A 15,789-nucleotide genomic window follows, 5' to 3' on the forward strand; every position below is an offset into this window, starting at 1 on the left:
AGAGGGGCATAAAGTATAAGAGCAAAGGGGTTATGCTGAACTTATGCAAGACACTAGTTAGACCTCAGCTGGAATATTGTGCACAGTTCTGGGTGCAGAAGAGGTTTGCAAAATTGGTTCCATGGATGAGAAAATTCTGTTACGAGGATAGATTAGAGAGATTGGAAATGTTATCCTTGGAGAGGAGAAGGCTAAGAGGAGATTTGATGGAGATGTTCAAAATCATGAAGGGGATGGGCAGAGTAGACGGGGAGAAACTGTTCCTGCTCGTGGAAGGATCAAGAAGGAGAGGGCACAGATTTGAAGTGATTTGCAAAAGAAGCAAATGTGACGTCAGAAAAAACTTTTTCACTGAGCGTGTGGATAGGGTGTGGAATGCACTGCCTGGAAGTGTGGGGGAGGCAGGTTCAATCGAGGCATTCAAGAGGGTTTTGGGTGAGCATTTGAATAGAAACAATGTGCAGGGGTACAGTGCAAACACGACTGTCCGAATGGCCTCTTTCTGCGCCATGACTGTGCTGTGATTCTGCTGCAATGTGAGTTCAGGATTGGCATGTGTCTGAGCTGCTGGTGGAGAGTTATTGAGGCAGGTTCAGTCATCTCTTTGTGATGAGTGTGTGAGGGGAGGGGGGTGCTTTGAAGCAGGCAGGATTTACCCTGCTGTGGATTCTCCCTCCTGTTGCCCGATCACAGATTGCTCTCCACATTCATGGAGAGGTTTGAAACCGGCTATCCCACCGAGAAGACTTGTGACAGCAAATGGTTCCTGCTGCTGCTTCTGCTGTTTGTTATTGATTCAATGTTGAAACAAGTCAAACACAGAATCCAGTTGGAATTACTTGGCAGACTAACCGTGTAATTAACAAACATTGGCAGAGTGCGGAGCATTAATTGTAATTAAACTTTTCTGATGCAAGAGTGTTTAATTGTATTATTCCAAAATCAGTAGCTGGTCCCTCCCTGTCTAATATGTCAGCAAATGGCTTCAACAGGCAGTTTATTTAGTGGTTTCAGTATGAGAACAACAGCATTCGGTTCCTCACTCGGATGAACAGTGGTGAGATTTAGTCCTGTGTTTAATATTCAGTCAGTGGGGGTGCAAAGCAGGGGGTAGTGGCCTCCCAAAACCAATAGAAAATTGGGACAGGGTGCTTCACAGAGAGCCAAGCCAGTAGGAGCTGTTTTACACCCTGATAATGAACGCTTCCCCCCCTTTATACGCTCCCAACTTATGCCTGATGGTGGGTGATCAGATCAGAGCTTTCAGTAAACTTTCTGGACAAACCCAAACCTTGAGAGTAGAGCGAGTGCCGAAAATGACTAAATATTTACAATTCAGATAAGCCTGAAGAGCTCCACGGAGAAATACCTTTCACTTTCAGACCATGGAATGTAGATTTGCTTTCCTGCTTTGCTTGTATTGAACGTGTCCATTCCTTTCTCGTAACAGTTTCTGCAGCAGCTGTGAACTGAACAGTGTGCATCGACGATGAAGCACCTTCCCATTTCCAAGTGGCTGACTCAGCTGGGGCTCCCTGAATACTTCAAGCTCTTTGATGAAGAATATGATGGAGTGGAGGTGAGTGCGGCTAAACTGACAAACAATTCCTCGCGGGATAATGAACCTTTAACTTGCTGCCAAAAGAAAATCTTTTCCACGAATAAATCTTTAAGAATATTTAATAGATGGCATTATGTTATATCCATGACTGGAGGATGACCAGCCATGATCAAGATGAATGGCAGAGCAGGCTCGAAGGGCCAATTGGCCTACTCCTGCTTCTAGTTCCTATGTTTCTATTTGATTTAAGGATGGCACGGTGGCACAGTGGTTAGCACTGCTACCTCACAGCGCCAGGGAACCAGGTTTGATTCCCGACTTGGGTCACTGTCTGTGTGGAGTTTGCGCGTTCTCCCTGTGTCTGCGTGGTTTTTCTGCCGGGTGCTCCAGTTTCCTCCCACAATCCAAAGATGTGTTGGTTAGGTTGAATGGCCATGCTAAATTGCTCCCAAGTGTAAGTAGGATAAATACGTGGGGTTACGGGGATAGGGTGGAATTGTGGTCGGAGCAAACTCAATGGGCTGAATGGCCTCCTTCTGCACTGTCGGGATTCTATTATTGTCACGTGTATTGAGATACAGTGAAAAGTATAGTTTCTTGCGCGCTATACAGACAAAACATACTGTTCATAGAGTACATAGGGCAGACGGAAAGGAGAGGGTGCAGAATGTAGTGTTACAGTCATAGCTAGGGGGTAGAGCAAGATCGGCTTTATATAAGGTAGGTCCATTCAAAAATCTGACAGCAGCAGGGAAGAAGCTGTCCTTGAGTCGGTTGATATGTGACCTCAGACTTTTGTATCTTTTTCCCGATGGAAGAAGGTGGAAGAGAGAATGTCCGGGGTGCATGAATCCTTGATTTTGCTGGCTGCTTTCCCGAGGCAGCGGGAAATGTAGTCGGAGTCAATTGATGGGAGGTTGGTTTGCGTGATGGACTGGGTGATGTTCACAACCCTTGTGGTATGGTAGAACATTACAGTTTATCTAGTTGTTGTGGAAAACTAGGCTAATTTTTCACTCCCTAATCTAGGAATATTGAGACTAATTGTAGTCCTTAACATCACCCACCATTCCGATCAGGTAGCTCATTACAGAGTAGGCATCAATCCTGGCACTTTGCTGGCTAATTGACTCTGTCCTCACTAGGCTATCCGTTGAGAGGGAAGAGAAGGTTAGAGGGAAGGGGGAGAATCTTACCTCCTCCAGCAAAACGATTGCTTTGTTCTTTTTATTTGGTGTGGTAAAGCTATTCCTATATTCCATTCTGGCTACAACATTTCCTGCTATGTTATGCAACTGGAATCTAAGACCTTTGTTAGTTGAAGAATGGGAGTTTTCCCCTTTTGATCTTGGAGATAGCCGACGTGAAATAATTTTCGTACCTGATTTTCTGACATTTCTCTGAAAAGATTATGCGCCAAGTATTGGCGTCCAGTAAGTGTCCGAGGGCTAATGAATATTTTTATTCAGCCTCCAGTAATCGTCTCCAGAAACTGAAATTAGAGCAATGGTTCTTAGAACAGGCAAAACTCAATCAGCTTGTTTAGCAAGGTTTATTTATTGTCTCCATTTTGATATAAATTTTCAGACATGTTTAAAAACTCCTTCACTTTTTTTTGGAGATTTGTCATTGGGTTCCAATCTGTTACATACTTCACAGCCCAGGAACAGACCATTCGGCCCAACTGGCTCATCCCAGCTTTTTAAAAAATTCATTCATGGGGCATGGGCATCGCTGGATGACTAGGATTTATTGCCCATCCCTAGTTGCCCTTGGAGGGCAGTTGAGAGTCAGCCACATTGCTGTGGCTCTGGAGTCACATGTAGGCCAGACCAAGTAAGGGTGGCTGATTTCCTTCCCTAAAGAAACATTAGTGAACCAGATGGGTTTTTCTGACAATCAACAATGGTTTCATGGTCATCGGTAGATTCTTAATTCCAGATTTTTGTTTGCATTGAATTCAAATTCCACCATCTGCCGTGGCAGGATTCGAACCCGAGTCCCCAAAAATTAGCTGAGTTTCTGGATTAATAGCCTAGCGAAAATACCACTAGGCCATCGCCTCCCCACCCGAGCCTCCTTTCGCTCTACGCTATTGGATTCTATCTTTATCATGCTGGAGACTGGTGTCAGAAGCTCATTATAGTTCTCAACAATAGCAACAACTTGTACTTATTTGGTGCCTTTTATTGAGGGGGGAAAAAGGGCAAGGCTGTACAATGGGCTTTATGTGCTTAGATCACTTGGCAAGCAGTGATCAGGCTTATAGAGATTGTGGCTGGCTACTTGGTCATCTGGGCAATCTGCTTCTCAGTTGGTGTTTAAGCAGCAGATTGAGCTGTGAGGTTAGAAATATAATAAAATAGCCCAAAAGCATGACGGTCATGTGATGCAGCCTATTAATGCTAATTGCAGCCTCGCAAGCAGGTTCTGTGCTTCTGGCCAAAACCCATTGTGTCCCATGGGAGTGAAAGGGTGGCTGTTAACACCTGTACAGGTATAAGAGTTTCGATGTCGCTGCCGGTATTAATCAAACTGGGGGGGGGGGGGGAGAGAGAGGAGTCAGTTCACCTGTTGGTCACATAGTTTTGTGATTATAATAGAATAGAAAAAATCCCTACACTACAGAAGGAGGCCATTCGGCCCATCGACTCTGCACCAACCACAATTCCACCCAGGCCCTATCTCCGTAACCTCACATATTTACCCTGCTAATCCCCCTGACACTAGGGTCAATTTAGCATGGCCAATCCACCTAACCTGCACATCTTTGGACTGTGGGAGGAAACTGGAGCACCCGGAGGAAACCCACGCAGGCACGGGGAGAATGTGCAAACTCCACATAGATAGTGACCTGAGGCTGGAATTGAACCTGGGTCCCTGGCACTGTAAGGCAGCAGTGCTAACCATTGTGCCACCGTGCTGCCCAAAACAACAGCACCCAACGTGGGTGGGAGATTAAGAGTCTCGTGCTGTACTGACTGAACTAACCAGACACATTCTCTGGTCCTGCCGGCAGCGTACCTCCAGGTTTCCCACCGGTGTGGGGTTCCCATTGACAGCAGCAGGACCAGAGAATCCCGCCGCTAGCAAACAACACACCATCTCCCACCGGCGGGAAACAGGTGGCTGGGAGGCCGGAGAATTTCGCCTAATTACTTTAATTTTCACAATATTTAACTCCTGGAAACTGAGACGCGTTGAAGATCAAGCTGGCAATCTGACCAATCTGAGTTCAGACGAATGAATAAGGGGGGGATCTCATAGAGACTTATAAAATTCTATCAGGACTAGACAGGGTGGATGAAGGAAGGACGTTCCCGATGGTGGGGGAGTCCAGAACCAGGGTCACAGTCTGAGGATTCGGGGTAGACCATTTAGGATGGAGGTGAGGAGACATTTCTTCACCCAAAGAGTGGTGAGTCTGTGGAATTCATTCCCACAGGAAGTAGCTGATACCAAAACATAGAATGCACTCAAGAACTTGGACGGGTTCATGGATGAGAGGGGTGTGGAGGGATATGGTCCAAGTGCAGGTCAGTGGGACTAGGCATAAAATGGTTCGGCACAGACAAGAAGGGCCAAAAGGCCTGTTTCTGAGCTGTAATTTTCTATGGTTCTAAGAGGCAGCTGGATATAGCACTTGGGGTGAATGGGATCTAAGGTTATGGGGAGAAAGCAGGATTAGGCTATTGAGTTGGATGATCAGCCATGATTGTGATGAATGACGGAGCAGGCTCGAAGGGCCAAATGGCCTCCTCCTGCTCCTATCTTCTGTGTTTCTATGTAACAGAGCATGCGGAGGGATTAAGGGAAACAGTGATGAGGCTGGGTGTTATCAGTGTACGTGTGTGAGCTAACCCCATGTCAGCAGATGGACGTTGCCAAGGGGTGGAATGCAAATGATAATGTTTAGGGATACATTACGGTGTTCTCCAATGCAGCCTTAAATTCTTCACTTCTAGCTGAACCAGGTTTCCATGGGGACCGCTTGTTTCGATGGTGTGGCATTGCGAGCTCCAGTTTCTTCAGTTTGCTCTGGGGAGCAGCCACTTCTCTGTGTTGCCTTAGGGGATCACCTGTTTGTGTTCCACTGAGGTCTGTTAAATCTGCCCCAAACCACCAGCCAAGCCCCAACTCTGTCATCCCCAGCCCGTTAAAATGTTGACACCACATGGCACCACACGAGAAATAAGAATAAATCATTTGGGAAACAGCTGATTGTACAAAAGAAGGTTGCCAAATAATTATTTAGGCACATCCAGCCTCTCCTGGCCTGTAATTCTTTTCATCTTTGGCAATCGCTTGTTGTATTTGATGTTTCGCTAAGAAATGCTGGTGTGTCGAATGAGTTGCCTGTCCAGTTATGTGCTTTATTTGTGGCAAGCAAAATTAAAGATTACAAAGGTGGTTGTGAGCGGAACTCTACTTCTGAAATTCCACCTTTCTTATTGTTCAGCATTGTTTAAAGTTTATTTATTACAGTCACAAGTAGGCTTAACAAGTAGGCCCCCACTGCAATGAAGTTACTGCGAAAATCCCCTAGTCGCCACACTCTGGTGCCTGTCTGGGTACACTGAGGGAGAAATTAGCATGGTCAATGCACCTAACCAGCATGTCTTTCGGACTGTGGGAGGAAACCGGAGCACCCGGAGGAAACCCACGCAGACACGGGGAGAACGTGCAGACTCTACACAGACAGTGACCCAAGCCGGGAATGGAACCCGGGTACTGTGAGGCAGCAGTGCTAACCACTGTGCCACCTCTGTAAGGATTAGTTTATAGAGGACAGCTTCGCAATTTTCCTTATCCATATTCAATAACTCAATTAGCAATTACACTCACCAGCAAAATGCATCAGAAATATCATTCCCTAATTAGTAACTGCACTAGGAATATTGTCCCCTAAACACTAGCTGCAGTCAGAATTTAATACCCGAATTACTAATACACTTAGGATTTCATCCTCTAGTTCGTAAATGCATCTGGAATACCATCTCCTAATTATGAATTCCACTGGGAATATGATCTCCTAATTAGCAACTGCACCAGGAATTTAATAATGTGATTAGTTCTGCATTTGGAATGTCATCCCCTAATTATTAACTACACTAGAGATGTGTGACCCTAAGTAGTACTTGCACTGGGAATATCATTCCTGAATTGTCAATTGCATTGGGAACACGTTCCTAATTAGTAATGGCATTGGAACTTCATTCTCTTATAATTAAGAGAAGATTTGATAGAGATGTTCAAATTTGAGGGGTGTGGACAGCGTAGATAAGGAGAGACTGTTCCCAGTGGTGGAAGGAGAGAGAATGATTTAAAGTTTATTTATTCGTGTCACAAGTAGGCTTACATTAACACTGCAATGAAGTTACTGTGAAAATCCCCTAGTCTCCACACTCTGGCGCCTGTTCAGGTACACTGAGGGAGAATTTAGCATGTCCAATGCACCTAACCAGCATGTCTTTGAACTATGGGAGGAAACCGGAGCGCCTGGAGGAAACCCACGCAGACACGGGGAGAACGTGCAGACTCTGCACAGACAAGCCGGGAATCGAATCCAGGTCCCTGGCGCTGTGAGGCCAGTAAGAAAGTCTCACAACACCAGGTTAAAGTCCAACAGGTTTATTTGGTAGCAATTGTGTTGCCTCACTGCTGTGAGGCAGCAGTGCTAACCACTGTGCCACCGTGCCGCCCTAATTGGCAAAAGAAGCAATGGTGACGTGAGAATTGTTTTAAAAATAGCGAGAAGTTAAGATCTGGAATGCGCTGCCTGACCGTTTGGTGAATGCAGCTTCAATCAAGGGGATTATCTGACAGGGGAGAGTTGCAAGGTCACGGGGAGAATGGCACTAGATGCATTGCTCACTTGCTGAGCCGACACAGACACAACAGGACAAACGGTTGCGTCCCGCGCTGGAACCATCCTGAGATTCTGTGAACTAAACTGAACCAGGAATTTCACCCTTCAGTCACTGTTGATATATAATTGATCTGGTGATTTTCCACCTCGTGAATGCTGGATAAACAGTTCGGATTGTTGGATATGACTCAGCAGATTGCATTGACAGTTTGAGTGTGATAAGAGTTCACTTATTAAAAGTAATGATTATGTAAGCGACATGAATATTGTCGGCCAGTCTTTTATATTGAATGATTTTCCAACCCATATAGATAAGTGTACCTTGATTGAAAGTTATCTACATTACAGAACAGAATGATTCATCATCACTGACTTTGTGCTCCATGCTCCATTTAAAAGCGGCTTTCACTTTCTCCCAATTTTCTTCCTCACTTTTTTTTAACCTTTCTCCCCACTCTTGACTATTTGTTGGTATTCGGAACTGGAGGCACTGAAATCCCTGCAGCACATTGCTCAAAAGGTCATTTGAGCTTGACAAGTTGTTCATCCATCATATTCCAGCTCTCTGGCTGGTGTTTGTACATGAGGGGGAGGTGATGGCCTAGTGGTATTGTCGCTAGACTACTAATCCAAAAACTCAGCTAATATTCTGGTTACCTGGGTTCAAATCCCGCCACGGCAGAAGGTGGAATTTGAATTCAATTTTTAAAAATCTGCAATTACGATGACCATGAAACTATTGTCGATTGTCGGAAAAACTCATCTGGTTCAGTAATGTCCGTAAGAAGTCTCACAACACCAGGTTAAAGTCCAACAGGTTTATTTGGTAGCTTTCGGAAAGCTAGTGGATTTTGCTACCAAATATACCTGCTGGACTTTAACCTGGTGTTGTGAGGCTTCTTACTGTGTTTACTCCAGTCCAACGCCGGTATCTCCACATCAGTAATGTCCTTCAGGGAAGGAAATCTGCCGTCCTTACCTGGTCTGGCCTACATGTGACTCCAGAGCCACAGCAATGTGGTTGACTCTCAACTGCCCTCTGAAACGGCCCAGCAAGGTAAAGGGCAACTAGGGATGGGCAATAAATGCTGGTCAGCCAGCGACGCCCACATCCCAGAAATGAATAATAAAAACACCACTTACAGTGGATTTTCAATAGTGACCAGTTTCCAACCCCCTCCCACCCTCAGTCCCACCTCCTCCTGAAACTCAGTTACCCAAAAGCAATGGTGCCCACTGTTACCATACGGATATTTGCAGGCTCAGCACAGTCCTGGATTCAAACCCCTGACTTTCCTGTTTGGCATTGCTTAGTAAACGCGCTGAGCCACCGGCATGGGGAAAACATAGGGGCAGGCTTTATTTAGGACTTCAAACTCTTCCAAGAGTCCGATCAAATGTGCTGAGAAGATAAACCAGATTTACTTTCTAAACTCTTTATTCTGGATGGGTGGCAGGTGAACTCCACAATGAGGTTATCTTTGAGTTTAATTGCTGTCAGAATCTGACCTGATCGATATTATAGTGCTTATAAATCCACAGTCTAACTTTCAAGTCTAATTTTAAAGGTCAACTTACATTTTATCTTAACCGTAAGTGGGTGTAAAACCTGCCACAGTGATCTTGAAGCGATCTGTAAATGGAGTTTTATGAGGCTCAAACTAGAGTCTGTATGAAAGTAGGAAATACTAGTCCTGTAGTGGTGGCCGTGTGTACCATCTACAAGATGCACTGCAGGCACGCACCAAGGATCCTTCGGCAACACCTTCCAAACCCACGACTGCTACCAGCTAGAAGGACAAGAGCAGCAGATGCCTGGGAACGCCACCACCTGGAGGTTCCCCTCCAAGTCACTCGCCAACCTGATTTGGAAATACCGTTCCTTCACTGTCTCTGGGTCAAAATATTGGAATTCCCTGGGGCGGCACATGGTGGCACAGTGGTTAGCACCGCTGCCTTATAGTGCCAGGGGTCCAGGTTCGATTCCCGACTTGGGTCACTGTCTGTGCGGAATCGGCATCTTCTCCCCGTGTCTGCATGGGTTTCCTCCGGGTGCTCTGGTTTCCTCCCACAGTCCAAAGATGTGCGGGTTAGGTGCATTGGCCATGCTAAATTCTCCCTCAGTGTACCTGAACAGGTGTCGGAGTGTGGTGGCTCAGGGAATTTCACAGTAACTTCATTGCAGTGTTAATGTAAGACTACTTGTGACTAATAAATAAACTTTACTATTTCAACCAGGTGTACCTACACCTCAGGGACTGCGGCAGTTCAGGAAGGCAGCTCACCAGTGCCTTCTCAAGGGCAATCAGGGATGGGCAATAAATGCTGGCCTAGCCAGTGACACCCACATCCCTTAAATGAATAAAGAGAAGAGGGGGCTGATGTATTAATACCGTACCGAGTGACCTGGTCCTCTGGGGCATGTCTTACGCTGCTTCTCAGCTGAAGGGTAACAGTGTGGGGATGATCACTTGCTGCTTACTTGTTCGACAAAGGGATGGGTGTGTTTACGATGTGACTCGTACACACCATTACACAGAATAGTGTGTCGACGTAACCTCAAACTAAGAAGGTCCCTAAACAGCCAAATCCTCCCAAAACATTAGGGCGGCACGGTAGCACAGTGGTTAGCACTGCTGCTTCACAGCTCCAGGGACCTGGGTTCAATTCCCGGCTCGGGTCACTGTCTGTGTGGAGTTTGCACATTCTCCTCATGTCTGCGTGGGTTTTCTCCGGGTGCTCCGGTTTCCTCCCACAGTCCAAAGATGTGCGGGTTAGGTTGATTGGCCATGCTAAAATTGCCCCTTAGTGTCCTGGGATGCGTAGGTTAGAGGGGTTAGTGGGTAAATATGTCGGGATATGGGGGTAGGGCCTGGGTGGGATTGTGGTCGGTGTAGACTCGATGGGCCGAATGGCCTCTTTCTGTACTGTAGGGTTTCTATGATAACTACAATGATCTTGGTTTCTATGATAACACAATGCAATCTTCATAGAATGCCTACAGTGCAGAAGGAGGCCATTCGGCCCATCAAGTCTGCACCGATCTTCTGACACAGTGGGCTGGATTTTATGGCCCTGTCACGCAGAGGGTGGGGCTGGAAAACGTGACGAGCCGTTCAAAGGTCCATTGACTTCGACGGGAGTGGGAAGTCTCGCCGGTGGAAAATCACACCCACTGGGGGGAATCTTCCTCTCAGTGCACTGAGTGCTGGCTGAGGTGAGAAAACAGGCACGTCCAGATTTTAAAACACTGCCCAAAACAATCTGTGGGTGCGGTTTGCACCGGCACTCTGGTGAGGCGGGGCCTGATCGAACCGGCAAGCCTTGCTCCTCGGAGATCGGGACACCATCTTTAAACGTTTTGTTTGCCGACTCTTGTGAGATTTTCAGCCCGCATCTCCGCTAACGCTGACGACTAATCACCCCCAATATTGCAGTCAGCAAGCCCGCCATGGAAGCAGAGAATATTGATTCATTCCAAAAATGAATTAGATAGAGTTCTTTCAGAAACTTTCAGAAACTGTGGCACAGTGGTTAGCACAGCTGCCCCACTGCTGCAGAGACGCAGTCTCGATTCCAGCTTTGGATGGTAAAAGAGGTGGAGGAGTGGCATTGTTAATCAAGGATAGTTTAACGGCTGCGGAAAGGCACTTCGTGGGGGATCTGCACACTGAGGTAATATGGGCTGAAGTTAGAAATAGGAAAGGAGCGGTCACGTTGCTAGGAGTTTACTATAGGCCCCCAAATAGTAATAGAGATGTGGAGGAAGAAATTGCTAAGCAGATTATGGATATGTGTGGGGGTCACAGGGTAGTTGTCATGGGGGACTTTAACTTTCCAAATATTGACTGGAACCTTTGTAGGTCAAATAGTTTGGATGGGGCAGATTTTGTGCAGTGTGTGCGGGAGGGTTTCCTGACACAATATGTGGATGGGCCGACTAGAGGTGAGGCCACATTGGATTTGGTACTGGGAAATGAACCGGGCCAAGTGTTAGATTTGGTTGTGGGAGAGCAATTTGGAGATAGTGACCACAATTCGGTGTCTTTTGTTATTGCAATGGAGAGGGATAGGGCCGTACGGCAGGGCAAGGTTTACAATTGGGGGAGGGGTAATTATGATGCGATTAGGCAAGAATTAGGGGGCATAAGTTGGGAACAGAAACTGTCAGAGAAAGGAACTAATGAAAAGTGGAACTTTTTCAAGGAACAAATACTGGATGTCCTTGATAGGTATGTTCCTGTCAGGCAGGGAGGAAATGGCCGAGTGAGGGAACCATGGTTCACAAAAGAGGTGGAATGTCTTGTGAAAAGGAAGAGGGAAGCTTATGTAGGGATGAGGAAACAAGGTTCAGATGGCTCGATTGAGGGTTACAAGTTAGCAAGGAATGAGCTGAAAAAGGGGCTTAGGAGAGCTAGGAGGGGACATGAGAAGTCCTTGGCGGGTCGGATCAAGGAAAACCCCAAGGCTTTTTACTCTTATGTGAGGAATAAAAGAATGACCAGGGTGAGGTTAGGGCCGGTCAAGGACAGTAGTGGGAACTTGTGTATGGAGTCAGTAGAGATAGGCGAGGTGATGAATGAATACTTTTCTTCAGTGTTCACCAAGGAGAGGGGCCATGTTTTTGAGGAAGAGAAGGTGTTACAGGCTAATAGGCTGGAGGAAATAGATGTTCGGAGGGAGGATGTCTTGGCAGTTTTGAATAAACTGAAGGTCGATAAGTCCCCTGGGCCTGATGAAATGTATCCTAGGATTCTGTGGGAGGCAAGGGATGAGATTGCAGAGCCTTTGGCGCTGATCTTTGGGTCCTCGCTGTCCACGGGGATGGTGCCAGAGGACTGGAGAATGGCGAATGTTGTTCCTCTGTTTAAGAAAGGGAATAGAAATGACCCTGGTAATTATAGACCGGTTAGTCTTACTTCGGTGGTTGGTAAATTGATGGAAAGGGTCCTTAGGGATGGGATTTACGACCATTTAGAAAGATGCGGATTAATCCGAGATAGTCAGCACGGATTCGTGAAGGGCAAGTCGTGCCTCACAAATTTGATAGAATTTTTTGAGGAGGTAACTAAGTGTGTTGATGAAGGTAGGGCAGTTGATGTCATATACATGGATTTTAGTAAGGCGTTTGATAAGGTCCCCCATGGTCGGCTTATGATGAAAGTGAGGAGGTGTGGGATAGAGGGAAAGTTGGCCGATTGGATAGGTAACTGGCTGTCTGACCGAAGACAGAGGGTGGTGGTCGATGGAAAATTTTCGGATTGGAGGCAGGTTGCTAGCGGTGTGCCGCAGGGATCAGTGCTTGGTCCTCTGCTCTTTGTGATTTTTATTAATGACCTTAGAGGAGGGGGCTGAAGGGTGGATCAGTAAATTTGCTGATGACACCAAGATTGGTGGAGTAGTGGATGAGGTGGAGGGCTGTTGTAGGCTGCAAAGAGACATAGATAGGATGCAAAGCTGGGCTGAAAAATGGCAAATGGAGTTTAACCCTGATAAATGTGAGGTGATTCATTTTGGTAGGACAAATTTAAATGTGGATTACAGGGTCAAAGGTAGGGTTCTGAAGACTGTGGAGGAACAGAGAGATCTTGGGGTCCATATCCACAGATCTCTAAAGGTTGCCAGTCAAGTGGATAGAGCTGTGAAGAAGGCCTATAGTGTGTTAGCTTTTATTAACAGGGGGTTGGAGTTTAAGAGCCGTGGGGTTATGCTGCAACTGTACAGGACCTTGGTGAGACCACATTTGGAATATTGTGTGCAGTTCTGGTCACCTCACTATAAGAAGGATGTGGAAGCGCTGGAAAGAGTGCAGAGGAGATTTACCAGGATGCTGCCTGGTTTGGAGGGTAGGTCATATGAGGAAAGGTTGAGGGAGCTAGGGCTGTTCTCTCTGGAGCGGAGGAGGCTGAGGGGAGACTTAATAGAGGTGTATAAAATGATGAAGGGGATAGATAGAGTGAACGTTCAAAGACTATTTCCTCGGGTGGATGGAGCTATTACAAGGGGGCATAACTATAGGGTTCGTGGTGGGAGATACAGGACGGATATCAGAGGTAGGTTCTTTACGCAGAGAGTGGTTGGGGTGTGGAATGGACTGCCTGCAGTGATAGTGGAGTCAGACACTTTAGAAACATTTAAGCGGTTATTGGATAGGCACATGGAGCACACCAGGATGATAGGGAGTGGGATAGCTTGATCTTGGTTTCAGATAAAGCTCGGCACAACATCGTGGGCCGAAGGGCCTGTTCTGTGCTGTACTGTTCTATGTTCTATGTTCTATGGATGACTGTCGGTGCGGACTCTGCATGTTCTCACCGTGTCTGCGTGGGTTTCCTCTGGGCGCTCCGATTTCCTCCCAGAGTCCAAAGATGTGCAGGTTAGGTGGATTAGCCATGTTAAATTGCCCCTTTAATATCAGGGGTAAATACGCAGGGGAACGGGATAAGACCTGGGTGGGATTGTCAGTGCAGGCTCCATGGGCCAGGTGGCCTCCTCCTGCACAGTAGGGATTCTATGATTCTATGCTAGTGTTTTGCGATGTAGTCATTTGAACCGCGTCACATGGGAAGTTCACCATGTTTGGGAGGGACATGCGTGTGGACCTAATGCTCCCCAAAGTCCTCCATGGATTTTCCTCATCTCATGTTTGAGCCTCTTGTCGTACAATTGGTAGAGATTTATTGACTAATCATAGGGCGGGAACTTGCCGCCCCTCCGTGGCATTTTGTGGAGGCAGCTCGCCATTAGCCGCCGGCGGGATCTTTCGGTGCTGCCGATGTCTACAGTGTTTTGAATTGCTCGCCCACCCTGCCGCCGGGGATCCCTCCACGGGGGGGGGGAGAGGGGGTGGGGGACAGGGTCACCTTCGGCGAAACCAAAGGTTCCCGCCAGTGGGAAGTGCCAGAAAATCCCACCCATGGTCATTACTTAGGAACATGCAAATAATGACGGACAGGAAAGTGTCTTCCTTTCCATCCACCCCGTCCCACACAATTGTGGTAACTTGTGCAACACAAGGTATAGACTCCCGCATGCCACATGAAAGTCACGTGACCTTCTGGGAATGGGGGGGAAATGAGTTAAAGGACTGGCCAATTTGAGGAGGGGAAATTCTTCGTCAGCCCCTTTGGCAACTATGACTAGTTTCGAAGTTCACTCTGATTTGATTTTGATTTGATTTATTATTGTCACATGTATTGGGATACAGTGAAAAGTATTGTTTCTTGTGCGCTATACAGACAAAGCATACCGTTCATAGAGAAGGAAATGAGAGAGTGCAGAATGTAGTGTTACAGTCACAGCTAGTGTGTAGAGAAAGGTCAACTTAATGTGAGGTAGTCCATTCAAAAGTCTGATGGCAGCAGGGAAGAAACTGTTCTTGAGTCAGTTGGTGCGTGACCTCAGACTTTTGTATCTTTTTCCTGACAGAAGAAGGCGGAAGAGAGAATATCCGGGGTCCGTGGGGTCTTTAATTATGCTGGCTGCTTTTGCGAGGCAGCGGGAAGTGTAGACAGAGTCAATGGATGTGGGGCTGGTTTGCGTGATGGATTGGGCTACATTCACGACCCTTTGTAGTTTCTTGTGGTTTTGGACAGAACAGGAGCCATACCAAGCTGTGATACAACCAGAAAGGATGCTTTCTATGGTGCATCTGTAAAGTTGGTGTGAGTCGTAGCTGACATACCAAATTTCCTTAGTCTTCTGAGAAAGTAGAGGCGTTGGTGGGATTTCTCAACTATAGTGTCGGCATGGGGGGACCAGGACAGATTGTTGCTGATCTGGACACCTAAAAACTGGTCATGGTAATGCCCATGCAGTACCCAGCTTTTGTACATGGTTGTCTCCACCCCAGGCAGGAACAGTTCCGGGTTCATTACCACCTTGTGTTATATCACGACCAGGGTGATGAATTAGATGGACCTTTATTTGTAATGTCCAACAACTCCCCCTATCTTCCACTGGACCTTCAGGATGGATATTGGACAATGTCTGACCATCAGAGGTGACAGATTTTATTTCTGTTGATAGATAAAATGGTGCAGCAGTAACCCAGGCAAAGATGGAGAATGGAGATTGTCATATTCAAGCTCTCAAATGTTTTCTCGTGTGTGTGCGTGTGCGTGCGCGCGCGACGGCTCTTTGTGCCATTTCTCCAGTGTTTCTGTCCATCTTCCGCCACTGTCTAAGCACAGTAAGAAGTCTCACAACACCAGGTTAAAGTTTATTTGGAATCACGAGCTTTTGGAGCGTTGCTCCTTCATCAGGTTTAGTTCATTCATCAAGAAAAGAAGATGAGCAGATCGGTGTATGCAGTGAGGCTGCATCTTGTACACAGATTCTGAAAATTCTCCTGGATGGG

At 46.7% G+C, this 15,789-nt stretch overlaps 1 protein-coding gene across 1 annotated transcript in view; it reads left to right on the plus strand.

Moving 5' to 3' along the window:
* Positions 1 to 15,789, plus strand: part of bcar3 (BCAR3 adaptor protein, NSP family member) — a 219,848-nt gene that overhangs the window by 49,033 nt on the left and 155,026 nt on the right. Inside the window, exon 2 of the mRNA XM_078218856.1 lies at positions 1,451 to 1,579. Coding sequence (XP_078074982.1) covers positions 1,490 to 1,579 — 90 coding nt within the window. The 5' untranslated portion in view covers positions 1,451 to 1,489. The remainder of the gene's footprint in view (positions 1 to 1,450; positions 1,580 to 15,789) is intronic.

Source organism: Mustelus asterias, chromosome 8, assembly GCF_964213995.1.
Source record: "Mustelus asterias chromosome 8, sMusAst1.hap1.1, whole genome shotgun sequence".
Taxonomy (NCBI): domain Eukaryota; kingdom Metazoa; phylum Chordata; class Chondrichthyes; order Carcharhiniformes; family Triakidae; genus Mustelus; species Mustelus asterias.